The sequence below is a fragment of the Salmo trutta genome, chromosome 1 (genome assembly GCF_901001165.1).
Source record: "Salmo trutta chromosome 1, fSalTru1.1, whole genome shotgun sequence".
NCBI classification, from domain to species: Eukaryota; Metazoa; Chordata; class Actinopteri; order Salmoniformes; family Salmonidae; genus Salmo; species Salmo trutta.
In genome coordinates, this window is record NC_042957.1 from 26,934,104 (window position 1) to 26,954,242 (window position 20,139).

At 44.8% G+C, this 20,139-nt stretch overlaps 1 protein-coding gene across 6 annotated transcripts in view; it reads left to right on the forward strand.

The window, feature by feature from the left end:
• Nucleotides 1–19,735, forward strand: part of LOC115192597 (HIVEP zinc finger 2) — a 95,467-nt gene extending 75,732 nt beyond the window's left edge. For all 6 annotated transcript variants that reach the window (XM_029751309.1, XM_029751319.1, XM_029751283.1 and 3 more), the window contains 7 exons: nucleotides 1,400–1,468; nucleotides 1,572–6,676; nucleotides 6,890–7,041; nucleotides 9,437–9,612; nucleotides 9,881–9,982; nucleotides 10,415–11,346; nucleotides 18,381–19,735. In XM_029751309.1, the coding sequence (XP_029607169.1) occupies nucleotides 1,808–6,676; nucleotides 6,890–7,041; nucleotides 9,437–9,612; nucleotides 9,881–9,982; nucleotides 10,415–11,346; nucleotides 18,381–19,199 (7,050 nt within the window). In that variant the 5' untranslated portion in view covers nucleotides 1,400–1,468; nucleotides 1,572–1,807 and the 3' untranslated portion in view covers nucleotides 19,200–19,735. The remainder of the gene's footprint in view (nucleotides 1–1,399; nucleotides 1,469–1,571; nucleotides 6,677–6,889; nucleotides 7,042–9,436; nucleotides 9,613–9,880; nucleotides 9,983–10,414; nucleotides 11,347–18,380) is intronic.
• The last annotated feature ends 404 nt before the right edge of the window (nucleotides 19,736–20,139 follow it).

The following is a 20,139-nucleotide window of genomic DNA, read 5'->3' on the forward strand; positions in this document are numbered from 1 at the left end:
TAGAGATCATATTTAAGTAGGGGTTTTTCTCATTGTGGTTTGTGGGTTATTGTCCTTTGAGTAGTGTGTTGTCCTCTCTGCGTCACGGTTTGTTGTTTTGTATTTTAAAGTATTTCAGTGTATTGCATTCAGTTTCACTTTAATAAATATGTGGAACTACGGACACGCTGCATTTTGGTCCGCTCCTTCGAACAGCCGTGACAATGGGACCACGCAGCCGTCATACCGCTCAGGAAGGAGACACGTTCTGTCTCCTAGAGATGAATGTACTTTGGTGCGAAAAGTGCAAATCAATCTCAGAGCAACAGCAAAGGACCTTGTAAAGATGCTGGAGGAAACCGGTACAAAAGTATCAATATCCGCAGTAAAACGAGTCCAATATCAACATAACCTGAAAGGCCGCTCAGCAATGAAGAAGCCACTGCTCCAAAACTGCCATTAAAAAAAGCCAGACTACGGTTTGCAACTGCACATGGGGACAAAGATCGTACTTTTTGGAGAAATGTCCTCTGGTCTGATGAAACAAAAATAGAACTGTTTGGCCAAAATGACCATCGTTATGTTTGGAGGAAAAAGGGGGAGGCTTGCAAGCCGAAGAACACCATCCCAACTGTGAAGCACGAGTGTGGCAGCATCATGTTGTGGGAGTGCTTTGCTGCAGGGGGAAGGAAAATTATGTGGATATATTGAAGCAACATCTCAAGACATCAGTCAGGAAGTTAAAGCTTGGTTGCAAATGGGTCTTCCAAATGGACAATGACCCCAAGCATACTTCCAAAGTTGTGGCAAAATGGCTTAAGGACAACAAATTCAAGGTATTGGAGTGGCCATCACAAAGCCCTGACCTCAATCCTATAGAAAATGTGTGGGCAGAACTGAAAAGGCGTGTGCGAGCAAGGAGGCCTACAAACCTGACTCAGTTACACCAGCTCTGTCAGGAGGAATGGGCCAAAATTCACCCAACTTATTGTGAGAAGCTTGTGGAAGGCTACCCAAAATGTTTGACCCAAGTTAAACAATTTAAAGTCAATGTCACCAAATACTAATTGAGTGTATGTAAACTTCTGACCCACTGGGAATGTGATGAAATAAATAAAAGCTGAAATAAATCATTCTCTCTGCAATTATTCTGACATTTCACGTTCTTAAAATAAAGTGGTTGATCCTAACTGACCTAAGACAGGGAATTTTTACGAGGATTAAATGTCAGGTATTGTGAAAAACTGAGTTTAAATCTATTTGGCAAATTGTATGTAAACGTCCGACTTCAACTGTAGATGACTGAACTGGGATTCATTTATTTGAAAATGGAGAAAATCCTAGAGACATAAGTTATTAACTGACTTCACAGTAAATGTTTTGTTTCAATCATTGAATTGTTTCCCTCTCCTCTCTCCAGGTCGTACATAAAGATTCTCGTGGAAGTTGTAGAAGGAGGGATATCAACAAACACTTTTTTTTCAGACTGGTAAGTCTTCAGTAATAGATATTTTATACCCAATCATGATTTTTAAAACCACGTTTTGTTTCACAGTACATGGCATTTATTCATGTTCTGTTTGCATTTTCAGATCATTCAAAGGTCTTGATACATTTAATGAATAAACAGAGAATTGAAGGGCTGAAGCAAGTTCGCAAGTGTACAGTATGCTTGATAGAAAGTGTTCTGATGCCCACTATAGAGGATCTTTGTGACTCAAATGTAGAACAACCCAAAACGACTTCAGCAATGGAAGGCCCCTTTATTTAAGAACTACAGCATCTGACATTTGACATTTGAGAAACCCAACTGAAGTATAGTTGGACAATGGAGCCACATGAATCAGCTTCTGGACAAAAATGCACCAAGGAGCCACGGGAGAAGCTACAAAGGAAGTGGGTCTCTGAGCCCTCAGCTGTCACAAAAAGAAGCACTTTCGCTGACCCGGAGGGAAAAAGGCACTCGCATCGCGAAAGCCTGCAAAGTGGTGCCAGTGGCAGTAATATTACTGGCTCAGCACAAAAGTATGGCTCTGGGAAGATGTTATCAACTGCAATGGGTCAGCTATCTCAAGACAGTCAATACACACAGGCTTTCCCCCGTACTTACTCCTACCAGTTACCACAACCGTACCCACAGCAGCCCATGCAAGAGCACTTCCTGTCCGGAGCCAAGCCACAGCCTGGTCTGGAGGCCCATGCCTGGCCTTTCGCTGGACAGCTTCCTTCTGACGACATATTCCCTGGACACTCCCGTGCCCATGGAGTATTCTCTCGTCAGAAATCTCCCAGTTTACCCAGTTCTTTTGGCCAGTATTCCAAATCAGGGCCGGAGCTGCCAGAGGAGGGATACAAGAAGGAGCAGAAACCCAAGAAGCCAGGAAAGTACATCTGCCACTACTGTGGAAGGGCTTGTGCGAAACCCAGCGTGCTGAAGAAGCACATTCGGTCACACACTGGGGAACGCCCCTACCCTTGTGTCCCCTGCGGGTTCTCCTTTAAAACCAAGAGTAATTTGTACAAACACCGAAAATCTCATGCCCATGCCATCAAAGCAGGACTAGTCCCATTCTCCGAACTGGCAGCTTCACGCACAGACATGGATCAAGCGTCCTCAGTGGGAGAGACAGATGTACACTCAGACGGTGAACAGAGCACGGACACCGAGGAGGAGACGGCAGAGGCCTCTATCTTTATGGACAAAGTCAGCCCCATTCCCCAGATATCATTTGAGATGGACAAAAGCACAATGGAGAAGGGTGGGGAGCCGGCATATGCTGACTCAGCTGAGGAACTAGCTATGGCATCCATGAAAGTGCCTATCCTAATTGTCCCAAAACAAGGGATTCCACCAACAGCAATGGAGTGCCCCCCATTCATGGAAGTCAAGGCTTCTCACATCAGCTCCCAGGTGAGCCGTGTGGATGACTCTCCTACTATCAAACAGAGACTGGCTCTGAAACTGACAGATAGGAAGGGATCACAGGACTCAGACCAGCATTCCCAGCAGTCCCTGAACCTTCTGAGTCCACACAGCAAAGGCAGCACAGACTCAGGCTACTTCTCCCTTTCAGAGAGTGCGGAGCAACAGATCAGCCCTCCCAACACAAATGCAAAGTCCTACGAGGAGATCATGTTTGGTCGGACTTGGTATTACAAACCTAACTCTCCTAGATCTAGACAATCCATTGCAGTAGGCATGGGCACTGTTGGCCAAGACACTAACCTAGTCATGGGGAAGATATCTGAAGATCATATATTTTTCCGTAATGATAACAGTGAAGCGCATCTACTAGCAGGCGTTGACCCTAAGCAGTATCCCACAAGCCCTTGCCAAAGCAACACAGGTCTATTAGAAGCTCCTGATTCAGGGCCACTCATTAGGAGTAACTCAATGCCAACATCCTCCCCGACCAACCTCAACGTCCCACCGGGGATAAGAGTGAGCCACTCCTTCGATGAGATGATGACCTCTGATGACGTCTTCTACCCGGGTGCTGCCGGTCTTAGGAGGCTTAGGAGACAGGCAGCTTTTGAGCATTCAGCACATGAAGGGCATGGCGAATCTGAAACCTATGGACACATTCCCAAGAACGCAGCCCCATTTGTGGTGTTAAAGCTAGGGGAGCGTAGTCCTGTGGTGCCAGAGCATACAGCATACAGTCCTTATGGTACTAAAGTGGGAATGACAGAGATTGCCACTCGTAAACGCAGGAAGGAAAAGAGTGTAGGGGACGAGGAGGATGGCCCAGGCCAGTATGACAGTGGTGGCTCACTAGATATGGTTGGGGATTATGATTCAAAACAAGGTAGTCAAGTGGGTTCAAGGGCAACACCTACTGGGAAGGGATCCATTGGATCCATGTACAATGCACATAGCCAATCAGACAGTTTTGAAACATGCTGTAGTAGTATGTGCTCAGAGGATGTAGTGCTAGTCCCAGACTCTGACAGAAAGGCAACTGGCAACGTTATCTCTGTCATTCAGCACACAAACTCACTCAGTAGGCCAAACTCCTTTGAGAAGTCAGAGTCCTTCGAGCACCCAACCTACCTGCAAGACAAACCCTCTTACCAATATTCAGAGCAGTCAGATACAGAAGATGTGCAGAGCCTGGACTCTATCCTGAGGTCTGAGAGCATGGAGCAGCAGAGCGACAGTGATTTAGCTTCACCCAACCAGCCCTGTCACATGCCCCCCAAACTGGTGCGTCAGCCTAACATCCAAGTGCCTGAGATCAGGGTGACGGAGGAGCCAGATAAACCTGAGAAAGAGCCTGATGTACCAACCAAGGAGCCGGAGAAGCACATTGAAGAATTCCAGTGGCCCCAGAGGAGTGAGACGCTGTCCCAGCTCCCTGCGGAGAAGCTGCCTCCTAAAAAGAAGCGTCTGCGTTTGGCAGACCTGGAGCACTCCTCTGGGGAGTCCAGCTTTGAGTCCTGCACCAGCCTGTCCAGGAGCCCCAGCCAGGAAAGCAACCTGTCCCACAGCTCCAACTTCTCTATGTCCTTTGACAAGGAAGAGAGCCTGAAGTCTGTGTCACCGACCAAGCAGGATGACTTTGGCAAGCAGTCTGAGTACAGTGGCAACTCTCTCACCATCCCCGGCCATCACCAGCAGAGGGAGATGCGACGATCCTCATCAGAACAGGCTCCCTGTGCTCTGGCCACCGAGATCCCAGAGATCCGTAGCAAGTCCTTTGACTATGGCAGTCTCTCAACATCATCCAGACAGGGAGAGATTTACTCCAGTGCATCAGCCATGAAAGAACGGAGACGGGGCTACCTAGTAAGGCAGGCATCCCTTAGCGTTTACCCCGAGACTGTGGTGCATGAGCAAGGTGGTCTCGAAATGACCATCAAGCAAGAGCACTCGGACCATGGACCCTTATCTTGGCAGAGCCCCCCATCCTCTCAAGGTTCTCACGGTGCATCAGCCAGCGAAGTAGCAAGACCTAAGAGAGGGTCACATTATCATCTTCTGCAACAGAGAATTAGTGAGGACAGCCAGGAAGACCCAACACTGTTCCAGAAGTCATCTTGTCTGCCAAGTCAACAGTCATCAGAGGGAGAGCATCCAAGTCATGAGCTCATGAGCCAGGAAGCGATGCAATACTCCTCACTCCAGAGCAGCTTGGCTTCACTGCCTTTCCTGCCATTTCAGCCTGGCCTGTTCTGGCATCCAGAGTCAACACAGAGACACAAGCAGCATCTGGCTTTCCAGCCACACCAGTTACAGAAACTACATATCAGACAGCCTAGTATACCGCATATGCTCCAGAAATCCCACCCACCTCTTCATCAGCTACAGCAGATCCAGGAGCAGTGTGACATGAAGGCTGACGGTGCTATCAGTCAGAACTACCAGTATCCCTCCAGGGTCTCCCCCCAGGCCCAGCATTACAGCTCTCCACCGTCTAAAGTGGCCCTCACCGAGAGTAAAATGCTCCTGCAACAGGTCCAGCCAATCTTCGCCACTCAGAATGCAGGATCACAGCCATCACTCCCAGGTATGCTAATCCCCGTTAGGATACAGACTCACGTGCCATCTTACGGAAGTGTTATGTACACAAGTGTTTCACAGCTCTTAGCTAACCACAGCCAGAGCACTTATTCAGCAAGAGTCATATGCTCAGATAATGCATCATCCAGTTCACTCACAAGCGGCAGTGTTTCAAAGCACGGAGTTTGCTTCAACTTATCTCAGATCCTTGGTCAGCCTGAGGGAGCTCCACGTTATCCACTCTGGAAAGTTCCAGATCTGAACACTGAACATGGGAGACTAAACACGGGAATTCCGCTGTCGTTGACATCGAGAACCATCTCCACCACGGATGCGTCCTCCAGTATCGGGGGAAGCAAGCGGATGTTATCACCAGCCAGTAGCCTGGAACTCTTTATAGAGACCAAACAGCAGAAACGGGTCAAGGAGGAGAAGATGTACGGTCAGATTGTAAAGGAGCTGAGCGCTGTCGAGCTGAGTGCTTCGAAGGACAGCATCAAGTTACCAAAGCGTGCACCTCTAAAGAGTGAGGGTTCAATGGACGATCAGGAGAGGATGTCCTCCTCCCCACCAGTAGACTTCCCTTCCACCAAAATCCCAGTGCGTTCCAACGCACCTCACATACCCGATGTGCCACCTGCTGACAGCTTCACTCCCCCTCTGCAAATTGTGATGGACATCCCTGGTGGCAGAGAGTCCCCAGAGGAGCTAGATGTTGATGACTCCTTCACCCCAGAGGCTAGCTCCAGCCCACAGTCCATGGTCTCCTCCAATGACACTCCAGAGGAGGCCAAGCCGCCCATGGGCAGCAAGATCCCTGTCAACATGCTGGTGCAGCTGGCTGCCAATCAGAGTGGGGGCGCTGCTGGAAGCACTCTGCTGCTCACAGATCTGGCAGACGTTCAGCAGTTCTTTCAGTTCCCCAGTCTTCGCACGGCAACCAGTGTCAGTTGGTGCTTCCTGAATTACACCAAGCCAAACAACGCTCAGACGACTCCCCTAACTTCTGTCTACGGCTCCTGGTGCATCAGCTCCTACAACCCCAACCCTCTCAGCCTCAGCACCAAGGCTACTCTGGCCCTGCTCCGCTCCAAGCAGAGGAAGAACACAGAAACCTACACGATGGCTGCTATGTATCAACCCGGGACTGGAAAACTTGTGTCCTCTCTTGCTTGGAAGCAGAAGTTTGAGCAGGTAATCAACATGTCACATTTGCCTCGTGTTCACAATTCATTACATTTACATTTACTAAATAAACATTACAGATTTCATAACTCACATGTAATGTTTAGAAAGTTGGAAATCCCCTACAATATTATAAAATATTATTTAATTAAGTCTGCCATCAAGTGTTTTTGTCTATTTGTGAGGATTTAACTTAGTGTTATGCATGTTTTCCATTTGCAGATGAAGCCAGAACTCATGCAGCTAGATGTGAGCAAGTATGGGAAGAAAATCAAGGGGCTGAGCTCCAGGGATCGAATCAAGGAGGACCACGGAGAGAAGGAGGCCTCCTCAAAGCAGGCTGAGCCCACTCGCATCAGAATCTTTGAAGGAGGGTATGTCAAGATGGCTGCCATTAGCAATTAAAATGAAAGCCTTTTGATATCAGTGTGGAACCTTCTGGAGACGGCTGCTTAAATTGTTATATTGTTGTGACTTCTATACAAAATGTACAGGTTTGTATAGAAATTATCAGCACTTAAATATGAAATATTTTGTGGTTAAGTTGGATTTAATGGCTGAAACCATTTCTTCAGGGCCTATGTTATATGAGAATGGTAAAACAATTACTGTGATAACTGAAATGTAGCTATTACATGATTTTGTCAAATTACTGCTTTACATTCATGGACTTGAAGGCTTTTTCTGCAGAAATAGGATGTATACACTGCATTCAGAATGTATTCAGACCTCTTGACTTTTTCCATATTTTGTTACATTACAGCCTTATTCTAAAATTGAATAAAAAAAATGTACACACAATAACACATAATGACAAAGCAAAAACAGGTTTTTAGAAATTTTAGCAAATGTATTAAAAATACAAAACTGAAATATCACATTTACATAAGTATTCAGACCCTTTACTCAGTACTTTGTTGAAGCACCTTTGGCAGCGATTACAGCCTCGAGTCTTCTTGGGTATGACACTACAATCTTGGCACATCTGTATTTGGGGAGTTTCTGCCATTCTTCCCTGCAGATCCTCTCAAGCTCTGTCAGGTTGGATGGGGAAAGTTGCTGCACAGATGTTTTCAGGTTTCTCCAGAGATGGGCAATCGGGTTCAAGTCCAGGCTCTGGCTGGGCCACTCAAGGACATTCAGAGACTTGTCCTAGAGCCTGCGTTGTCTTGGCTGTGTGCTTAGGGTCGTTGTCCTGTTGGAAGGTGAACCGTCACCCAAGTCTGAAGTCCTGAGTGCTATGGAGCAGGTTTTCATCAAAGATCTCTCTGTACTTTGCTCCGTTCATCTTTCTCTCGATCCTGACTAGTCTCCCAGGCCCTGCCACTGAATAACATCCCCACAGAATGATGCTGCCACCACTGTGCTTCACCGTAGGGATGGTGCCAGGTTTCCTCCAGATGTGACACTTGGCATTGAGGCCAAAAAGTTAAATATTGGTTTCATCAGACCAGAGAATATTGTTTCTCATGGTCTGAGAGTATTTAGGTGCCTTTTGGCAAACTCCAAGCGGGCTGTCATGTGCCTTTTACTGAGGAGTGGCATCCGTCTGGTCACTACCATAAAGGCCTGATTGGTGGAGTGCTGCAGAGATGGTTGTCCTTCTGGAAGGTTCTCCCATCTCCACAGAGGAACTCTGGAGCTCTTTCAGATTGATCATCAGGTTCACCTCCCTGACCAAGGTCCTCCCCCGATTGCTCAGTTTGACCGGGCGGCCAGCTCTAGGAAGAGTCTTGGTGGTTCCAACCTTCTTCCATTTAAGAATGATGGCGGCCACTGTGTTCTTGGGGACCTTCAATGCTGCAGACATTTTTTTTGGTACCCTTCCCCAGATCTGTGCCTCAGCACAGTCCTGTCTCACAGCTCCACGGACAATTCCTTTGACCTCATGGCTTGGTTTTTGCCCTGATATGCACTGTCAACTGTGGGACCTCATATAGACAGGTGTGTGCCTTTCCAAATCATGTCCAATCAATTGAATTTACCACAGGTGGACTCCAATCAAGTTGTAGAAAAATCTCATGGATGGTCAATGGAAACAGGATGCAGCTGTGCTCAATTTCGAGTCTCATAGCAAAGGGTTTGAACACTTATGTAAATAAGGTATTTCTGTTTTTATTTTCAATACATTTGCAAAAATGTCTAAAAACCTGTTTTCGCTTTGTCATTATGTGTAGATTAATGAGGAAAAATAAGGCTGTAAAATAGAAATGTGGAAAATGTCAAGGGGTCTGAATACCTGCCGAATGCACTGTATATCTAAAGCAGAATGTATTTTTCAGATGGCTTTTAATTGTGATTGAAAGGCGTTACTAGCATAGGCCACTGTTTTTATGGAAATACAGTAGAGCCAAGTTTTGTTGTTTAACTGCCATGGTATTATTGACTACTGTCCGTGAGGCTTCGGGTAACCTCTTTACTTTGGTTCAAGCGATAAATAGATTTCCAAATTATTTTAGAAATCATTTAAAAAAATAAAAAATCACAAACACAAACGGTATCTTGAATATCCCTTTGAAGATATTACCATATAGTTAGATTTCTTCTTCATATAATTCAATTTCAGAAACGAGAACAGCTGTAAAAATGTCTGACCAATACCCAGTTGAATTTGGCACCAGAACTATTTTCTCTGAGCAGTTGCAGGCTAACTTTCCCAATGTAAAGTTAGCTGTTTGATGTATTTGATATTTGCTCCCTTAACACATGCTTCGATATACTCAAAACCCTCCAATAATGTTGAAAAATCTGAACTTGTTATGATTTCAGGTACAAATCCAATGAAGACTATGTTTACGTGCGGGGCAGAGGAAGAGGGAAGTACATATGTGAAGAGTGTGGGATCCGCTGTAAGAAGCCAAGCATGCTGAAGAAACATATCCGCACACACACCGATGTCAGGCCGTATGTCTGCAAGTTCTGCAACTTTGCTTTTAAAACTAAAGGTGGGTTTCTTTCTTCCGTTTCATATAACCACATGTATGCAAATGTACACCTTTCTTCTGAAGCACTTTAACCTGATAGTTCAAACAAAAACAGTGATCACATTGGAAAAGGATTTATGTAGAACTAAACAGACCTCTGTCTGCACTGCATTGTGGTAATGTTCTCTCTCTCTCTGCTGCAGTGGAGTGTTGATGAGTGAATTGAAAGGCCAGACGGCCTGTGCTGCTTCCAGTAAGACGTTTTAAAAGTCGTAAACTCTTGTTTCAGGAAACCTGACAAAACACATGAAGTCGAAAGCCCACATGAAGAAGTGCTTGGAGCTCGGGGTGTCAGTGACATCTGTGGAGGATGCGGACGCTGAAGAAGCTGGTATGAATCAGACTGAGCATATCAGACTGAGCATATTTTATAGAGATGTGCCAATATTTGATAAATACTGGGCCCTGTATGTTGCACTGGTGCGGTTCTTGAGGAACAATTATCGTAATGAAAAACAGGAGCCGCCTTTGTCAGGTTTATGTAAAATGACCAACTTTAAAAATACACAGTTCACATTCACCCTGCTTGTGGGAAAGAACACCAGTGACCCATTCAATCCAAAATAAGTAAATTGCAGTTGCTGTAAAAGATTTGTAAACGCCTAAATAGAAAAGCACTACTGTGTTTGTATGTCTCATTTCCTTGTTAAGACTGCACTAAATGCTGTTTATTTGTCTTGCAGAACAAAGTAGGCTACTGTTACTGCATTTGCATAGGGTTTGACTGGATCAACGGTTGGATAAACCATATGTTTCTTTTTAGACAATGGCGAGGATGGCCAGAGGGAGTCTGGGAAGATGTCAGGCATCATGGCTGACCACCAGTTCTCAGACGCCGATGATTCTGATGGTGGCGAGGATGACGGGGATGAGGTGGATGACGATGAAGATGATGACGACGATTACGATGGTGAATCCACGCCGAAGACTCGCTCCAGAAGCACCAGCCCTCAGCCCTATGGCATACCATCTCTGTCCGTCACGGACTCTCAGGGCGCCTGCTCCTCAGACCTGCTGGGCCACTGCTCCAAACCACCCCTCTTCAGCTACTTCACCAGCCTGCCCAGCATCCAGATCACCCAGCTCATGGTGCCCAGTGAGGGTGCAGGCCAGGGCCAGATGGCAGAGTACCAGCAGCTGCTGCAGGGCGCCCTGGGTGAGAACTATAAGAGCAGGCTAGACGTACCCAGCTCCATGGATGAGGACTTTGGCCTTTCCCCAGCTCACAGCTCCTCATCATTCGACCTGTCCCCGTCTCGCCTCTCTTCCCCAGGCCTGGACTCCTCCCCTCTCCGAGAGCCGTCCCCCACCTCCACTTCACGCAAGTACCTCTTCCCCCGACGGGACCTGTCCCCCCATGGCCGCCTGTCACCCCACAGAGAGGTGTCCCCTCTCAGGCACATCTCCCCCAAGAGGGACATCTCCTTCAGAAGGGACCTCTCGCCCCGCAGGGACCTTTCCCCCAGGAGTCACATCTCACCCCTGTCCCACACCGGACGCCCCATGTCACCGGGCAGAGAACTGTTGTGCAGGAGGGAGCTGTCTCCACGGAGTCGCCACCGGGGCATGATCAGACCTGTCTCCCCCAGGAGGGGCATGCACCATCACAGTGCCCCCTGGAGTCTGGGCCAGCACCTACACTCAGAGATGGTGCCAATGGGCCAGAGCAGCAGAAGCCATTCAGAGATGGAGACAGTAAGTGTTCCAGAAATTATTCAACTGTTCTATTCTATTATACAAACATTGCACATCAGCCTTCATGAACAGCTCCTTACTGGCATAATATACACTGAGTATACCAAACATTAGGAACATTAGCCTCAGTTCGTCGGGGCATGGACTCTACAAGGTGTTGAAAGCGTTCCACAGGGATGCTGGCCCATGTTGACTCCAATGCTTCCCACAGTTCTGTCAAGTTAGCTGGATGTCCTTTGGGTGGTGGACCATTCTTGATACACACAGGAAACTGTTAAGCGTTAAAAAACAGCAGCGTTGCAGTTCTTGACGCAAACCGGTGCTCCCATTCAAAGGCACTTGCATTTTTTGTCTTGCCCATTCACTCTCTGAATGTCACACATATACAATCCATGTTTCAATTGTCTCAAGACTTAAAAATCCTCCTTTAACCTGTCTCCTCCCCTTCATTAAAGTGGATTTAACAAGTGACATCAATAAGAGATCAGAGCTTTCACCTGGATTCACCTGGTCAGTCTATGTCATGGAATGACATCATTAAGTAGTAACCGCAAACACCAGTCTCAACGTCAACAGTGAAGAGGTGACTCCGGGATGCTGGCCTTCTAGGCAGAGTTGCAAAGAAAAAGCCATACCTCAGACTGGCCAATAAAAAAAAGATTAAGATGGGCAAAAGAACACAGACACTGGACAGAGGAACTCTGCCTATAAGGCCAGCATCCCGGAGTCGCCTCTTCGCTGTTGATGTTGAGACTGGTGTTTTGCGGGGTACTATTTAATGAAGCTGCCAGTTGAGGACTTGTGAGGCGTCTGTTTCTCAAACTAGACACTAATGTACTTGTCCTCTTGCTCAGTTGTGCACCGGGGCCTCCCACTCCTCTTTCTATTCTGGTAAGAGCCAGTTTGCGCTGTTCTGTGACGGGAGTCGTACACAGCGTTGTACAAGATCTTCAGTTTCTTGGCAATTTCTCGCATGGAATGGCCTTAATTTCTCAGAACAAGAATAGACTGAAGAGTTTCAGAAGAAAGTCTTTGTTTCTGGCCATTTTGAGCCTGTAATCGAACCCACAAATGCTGATGCTCCAGATACTTAACTAGTCTCAAGTAGGCCAGTTTTATTGCTTCTTTAATCAGGACAACAGTTTTCAGCTGTGCTAACATAATTGCTAAAGGGTTTTCTAATGATCAATTAGCCTTTTAAAATGATAAACTTGGATTAGCTAACACGATGTGCCATTGGAACACAGGAGAGACGGTTGCTGATAATGGGCTTCTGTACGGCTATGTACAGTTTAAGTCGGAAGTTTACATACACACGAGTCATTAAAACTTGTTTTTCGACCACTCCACAAATTTCTTGTTAACAAACTATAGTTTTGGCAAGTCGGTTAGGACATCTACTATGTGCATAACACAAGTCATTTTTCCAACAATTGTTTACAGACAGATTATTTCACTTATAATTCACTGTATCACAATTCCAGTGGGTCAGACGTTTACATACAATAAGTTGACTGTGCCTTTAAACAGCTTGAAAAAATCCAGAAAATGATGTCATGGCTTTAGAAGCTTCTAATGGGCTAATTGACATAATTTGAGTCAATTGGAGGTGTACCTGTGGATGAATTTCAAGCCCTACCTTCAAACTCAGTGCCTCTTTGCTTGACATCATGGGAAAATCTAAAGAAATCAACCAAAAAATTGTAGACCTCCACAAGTCTGGTTCATCCTTGGGAGCAATCTCCAAATGCCTGAAGGTACCATGTTCATCTGTACAAACAATAGTACGCAAGTATTAACACCATGGGACAACGCAGCTGTCATACCGCTCAGGAAGGAGACGTGTTCTGTCTCCTAGAGATGAATGTACTTTAGTGCGAAAAGTGCAAATCAATCCCAGAACAGCATAGGACCTTGTGGAGGATGCTGGAGGAAATCGGTACAAAAGCATCTATATCCACAGTAAAACGAGTCCAATATCGACATAACCTCAAAGGCCGCTCAGCAAGGAACAAGCCACTGCTCCAAAACTGCCATATAAAAGCCAGACTATGGTTTGCAACTGCACATGGGGACAAAGATCGTACAAAAATAGAACTGTTTGGCCATAATGACAATCGTTATGTTTGGAGGAAAAAGGGGGAGGATTGCAAGTCGAAGAACACCATCCCAACCGTGAAGCACGAGTGTGGCAGCATCATGTTGTGGGGGTACTTTGCTGCAGGAGGGACTGGTGCACTTCACAAAATAGATGGCATCATGAGGCAGGACAATTATGTGGATATATTGAGCAACATCTCAAGACATCATTAAGCAAGTTAAAGCTTGGTCGCAAATGGGTCTTCCAAATGGACAATGACCCCAAGCATACTTCCAAAGTTGTGGCAAAATGGCTTGAGGACAACAAAGTCAAGGTATTGGAGTGGCCATCACAAAGCCCTGACCTCAATCCTATAGAAAATGTGTGGGCAGAACTGAAAAAGCGTGTGCAAGCAAGGAGGCCTACAAACCTGACTCAGTTACACCAGCTCTGTCAGAAGGAATGGGCCAAAATTCACCCAACTTATTGTGAGAAGCTTGTGGAAGGCTACCTGAAACGTTTGACCCAAGTTTAACAATTTAAAGGCAGTGCCACCAAATACTAATTGAGTGTATGTAAACGTCTGACCCACTGGGAATGTGATGAAAGAAATAAAAGCTGAAATAAATCATTCTCTCTACTATTATTCTGACATTTCACATTCTTAAAATAAAGTGGTGATCCTAACTGACCTAAGACAGGGTATTTTTACTAGGATTAAATGTCAGGAATTGTGAAAAACTGAGTTGAAATGTATTTGGCTAAGGTTTATGTAAACTTCCGAATTCAACTGTAGATATTCCATAAATAAATCTGCCGTTTCCAGCTACAATAGTCATTTACAACATTAACAATGTCCACACTGTATTTCAATTTGATGTTAATTTAATGGACAAAAAAATTGCTTTTCTTTCAAAAACAAGGACATTTCTAAGTGACCCTGAACTTTTGAATGATAGTGTGTGTATATATACTGAAGAAAAATATAAATGCAAGATGTGTTGATCCTGTGTTTCATGTGCTGAAATAAAAGATCCCCGAATCTTTCCATACGCACAAAAATCTTATTTCTCTAATGTTGTGCAGATTTTTTAATTCCCTGTTAGTGAACATTTCTCCTTTGCCAAGACAATCCATCCACCTGACAGGTGTGGCATATCAAGAAGTTGATTAAAACAGCATGATCATAACACAGGTGCACCTTGTGCTGGGGACAATAAAGGCCACTCTAAAATGTGCAGTTTTGTCACACAACACAGTGCCACATATGTCTCATGTTTTGAGGGAGCGTGAAGTTGGCATGAGCTACAGGCATTCCCTGTAGCTCAGTTGGTAGAGCATGGTGTTTGCAACACCAGGGTTGTGGGTTCGATTCCCAAGGGGGGCCAGCACAGAAAAAAATTTATGAAATGAAATGTATGCATTCACTACTGTAAGTCGCTCTGGATAAGGGCGTCTGCTAAATGACTAAAAATGTAAATGTAAATGTAAAATGACTGCAGGAATGTCCACCAGAGCTGTTGCCAGATAATTTAATGTTAATTTATCCACCATAAGCTGCCTCCATCGTCATTTTAGAGAATTTGTCAGTACTCCCAACCGGCATCAAAACCGCAGACCATGTGTAACCACTCCAGCCTAAGACCTCCACATCCGGCTTCTTTACCTGTGGGATCGTCTGAGACCAGCCACCCGGACAACTGATGAAACTGAGGAGTATTTCTGTCTGTAATAAAGCCCTTTTGTGGGGAAAAACTCATTCTGATTTGCTGGGACTGGCTTCCCCGTGGGTGGGCCTGGCTCCTAAATGGGTGGGCCTATGCCTTCCCAGGTCCACCCATGGCTGCGCCCCTGCCCAGTCATGTGAAATCCATAGATTATGGCCTAATTCATTTATTTCAATTGACTGATTTCCTTATATGAACTGTAACAGAGTAAAATTGTTGAAATTGTTATATGTTGCGTTTATATTTTTGTTCAGTGTATTATTAGTGCCTGCTTTTTTAGGATGATAAATGGAGAGTCTAACTTAAAGTTATAGTACAATGGAACCATGCAGGCCCACTATAGAGTGCTCTTACAGTCTCTGCGGTCGTTTCTATTTATATATGTGGCTAATTAAGAATCCCTGGGGAAAGGGGAAAAATGCAGTATTCTTGCACTGTGGAGTCATTCTTGACTTCTCCACACCATCTGGTTGGTTTCTGTGGTACTGAGGGATAAAAAGATAAGGCAACCGTAGCCATAATGTTCTGTAAGCTTGGCTCATCACTCAGTGGTTAATAACTGTTATTTTTGTTCTTAAGAGTCTTTTTAAACCTGGCCAGTTTAAATTAAGCGTGAAATGGAGCCCGCTTCAGCTGTATAATATATATTTTTTTGAAAATTCATATTTTGACTTCTTTTTAGCTGGTAATAGATTTGTCGTATTTGAGCTGATTTTTCCTACCATCTCAAGATCCATTAAATCCCAAGTAACACTTAATTTGGATAGTCCATCTGTAGAAGCTCTACAGATGATCAGTAACCTTTCAACTACATCTGTACTATCCCTAACCCTTATCCTAATGCTAAACTTAACCCTAACCTTAACCCTTACCCTAATCCATATTTTAAACCTAACCTTAGCCATAACCAGCATTTGCTTATCAACCGATAGTTTGTTGATAGTATGAAGAAGCACAAGGCAAAGTTCTATTTCCAATTAAATACAATTCCTAAAAATGATTGGCTATTTACATTGACTGTAAATAAATGTTGTTTCATGCATTTGCCTATTTTCATGCAGTGCATTCAGGAAATAATTCAGACCCCTTGACATTTTCCACATTTTGTTATATTACAGCCTTATTCTAAAATGGATTCAATTGGGTTTTTTACCTCCTCAGTCTACACAGAATACACCATAATGACAATAAATACTTACAGTATCAGTCAAAAGTTTGGACACACCTACTCATTCCAGTGTTTTTCTTTATTTTGGCTATTTCTACATTGTAGAATAATAGTGAAGACATCAAAACTATGAAATAACACATATGGAATCATTTAGTATCCAAAAAAGTATTAAACAAATCAACATACATTTTATATTTGAAATTCTTCAAAGTATCCCCCCTTTGCCTTGATGACAGCTTTGCACACTCTTGGCCCTTGAAACCTGTTTTTGCTTTGTCATTGTGGGGTATTGTGTGTAGATAGATGAGACTTTTTTGTATTGAATCCATTTTAGAATAACGCTGTAAGGTAACAAAATGTGGAAAGCCTGTTACTTGCGAGGCACATCATGGGCATTAAATAACTTGTTTTTTTTTATTTCACTGGACTGATAGTTCGATTTCAGATCAGTTATTAAGAAATGTATATTTTTTCATAGCCGATCATTGAGAGTATCTCTACAGCTCCTGCTGTCTCTAGAGAGTTGAAAACAGCAGGTCTGGGACAGGTAGCACGTCCTGTGAACAGGTCAGGGTTCCATAGCCGCAGGCAGAACAGTTGAAACTGGAGCAGCAGCACGGCCAGGTGGACTGGGGACAGCAAGGAGTCATCATGTCATGTAGTCCTGAGGCATGGTCCTAGGTCCTTAGGTCCTCCGAGAGAGAGAAAGAGAGAAAGAGATAATTGGAGAGAGCATACTTAAATTCACACAGGACACCGGATAAGACAGGAGAAATACTCCAGATATAACAGACTGACCCTAGCAGCATAAATACTGGAGACTGAGACAGGAGGGGTCAGGAGGCACTAATAAATATTAATAAATATTTCAAATGTTGCGTATATTACGTTTATTTTATTTGATTACTTTATTATTTCTGCAAGTCATCCTCTCATCTCTATAGAGCTGCTGCCTATGCTGTCTGACAAAATCACAAATGTAATAATTATTTTAGTAATTCTCACCTTGCGAGCAAAACATTTTAGCGGCCCCCCTCATGACAGCGAAGAGAGACATTTTTTGTTTAAAAATCAATTTCTTGCAATTCTACACGTTTTGCCACGGGGCAGAGAGAAGATTTTACAATTGTAGTGTCGTCTGCAAACTTGATGATTGAGTTGGATGCGTGCATGGCCACGCAGTCGTGGGTGAACAGGGAGTACAGGAGAGGGCTGAGAACACACCCTTGTGGGGACCCAGTGTTGAGGATCAGCGGGGTGGAGATGTTGTTACCTACCCTCACCACCTGGGGGCGGCCCATCAGGAAGTCCAGGACCCAGTTGCACAGGGCGGGGTTGAGACCCAGGGTCTCGAGCTTAATGACGAGTTTGGAGGGTAGGTACTATGGTGTTAAATGCTGAGCTGTAATCGATGAACAGCATTCTTATATAGGTATTCCTCTTGTCCAGATGGGTTAGGGCAGTGTGCAGTGTGTTGGCGATTGCGTCGTCTGTGGACCTATTGGGTCGATAAGCAAATTGGAGTGGGTCTAGGGTGACAGGTAAGGTGGAGGTGATACGATCCTTGACTAGTCTCTCAAAGCACTTCATGATGACGGAAGTGAGTGCTACAGGGCGGTAGTCATTTAGCTCAGTTACCTTAGCTTTCTTGGGAACAGGAACAATTGTGGCCTTCTAGAAGCATGTTGGTGACAACAGACTGGGATAAGGATTGATTGTCTGTAAACACACCAGCCAGCTGGTCTGCGCATGTGCTGAGGACGCGGCCGGGGATGCCGTCTGGGCCTGCAGCCTTGCGAGGGTTAACACGTTTAAATGTTTTACTCACGTTGGCTGCAGTGAAGGAGAGCCCGCAAGTTTTGGTAGCGGGCCGTGTTAGTGGCACTCTATTGTCCTCAAAGCGAGCAAAAAAGTTGTTTATTCTGTCTGGGAGCAAGGCATCGTGATCCGCAACGGAGATCTGAGATCATCTGCATATTCTATAGTCTAAGATCCACAGACCCTATTTATCTTTGGCCACTATATTTTGTACTGAATTCATCTTGTATTGTTTCAGGATCAGAGGAAGGATTCCCCTCCCCACAGCAGCCAGGAGTCCCCACGGCCACACCAGGGCCTGTTCAGCCACCTCCCCCTGCACTCCCAGCAGCAGGTCCGCACCCCCTTCCCCATGATCCCCATCGGGGGCATCCAGATGGTGCACTCCGTGGCCACCTCAGTCACCGGCCTGGCCCACCCTGCCCGCCTCCCCCTGCAGAAGAGCACGTCCGAGGAGTCTAGCACCAGTGAAGTGTCCTTCCCGCTGGCCAAGGGGTCCACCGGGTCCCCCGATTCGCCCCAGTGCCATGAAAGAATGCAGAGGACCCCGGTTCCTTCCTCCAGCCCGTCCTTACCCAGGTCAGGAAGTCGCCTGGACAGCGCAGACATGTCCTACATCAAGGACAGTAAGCAGCAGGAGGAGAGCATACAGACATGTACCAAAGCTATTGCCTCTCTCCGCATCGCTACCGAACATGACTCTCTGGAGAAAGGCGGGGTGGCGTGCTCTTTAGAGCCCCACCAGAGACGTCGCTCCCCGCTGCCTCACCCCTGCCATCCCCCTCACCCCATCCCTCAGGAGAGCGCCCCCAGCAGGATTCAGCACTTTAGTGGCCTAGAGGTTAGGCAGTCCCCGGCCGGCCACTCGGCATCCCCTCTTCCCCTACCCTCCAGCTCCAGCTCAGAGACCTCTCTGCCGGCCACATCAAAGGGCCCCACGGCAGGGCCAAGCCACCATGTCAAGGAGAGGTCACCAGGTCAACAGGGCCCAGGGGAAAGGGCAGCAAGCACAAAGAGAGGCAAAGATATATCAAAGGACTCCACAGAGAACAGGTGAACGTTGTTTAAAAAGGGAGGGACGTGCAACGTAAAGACATCAACCCATACTATTGCACACACACAACACAAGAACACAGAGAGACAGACATTCAAACACACACACGCAAACACAAAAAAGTCTTTAAACAAGCAAATTAAGTAGATACTCTGCAGTTTCAATGTATGTGTATAGCATGCCTTTTATAACCTGGTTTGCTATTTTAACAATGTATTTCTTATTTAAAGTTTCAGAGAATATACATACAGTATAAGTTAACTTATCCATGAGCCTGACCAAATTGCTTATGGACTCCAGTCTGGTACGTTTAAATGTACAGATGTGTGTGCCTTTTCTTTACTTTCTGCTCATATTCTTATAAGCATATTAAGCAGGAAGAAATGTAAATATATAAAGTTTATCAGCTTTGTAATACATGCAATTTCCCGTCTTTTTTGGACACTTGAGTCTGAATGATGTGAAGTATCAATATATGTAAGGTTGCACTAAAACATATTTTTATATGAGTGAAATTAAATGGCTTTTGTGTACAGCAACAATTCTATAATACTATTTATTGTATCATGTTTTATAAATTGTAAATTTTTCTTAATGTTGTGGATGCCTTTTCTATGTAAAGCATGGGTTTTGCTATGGCGTAATTAGAGCAAAAAATATGTACACTGTAAAATGGCTTTATATGTTAGTGAATACACTTTACTTGGAAGTATATACATATTATTAAATTTACAAGAATATATACCTATTGTATAAATATATATATTCTATATATATATATATATATATATATATATATATATATATATATATATATATATATATATTCTATATATTATATATATTCTATATATATATTCTATATATATATATATTCTATATATATATATATATATATATATATATATATATATATCTGCACTTACATTTTGGATTGACACCC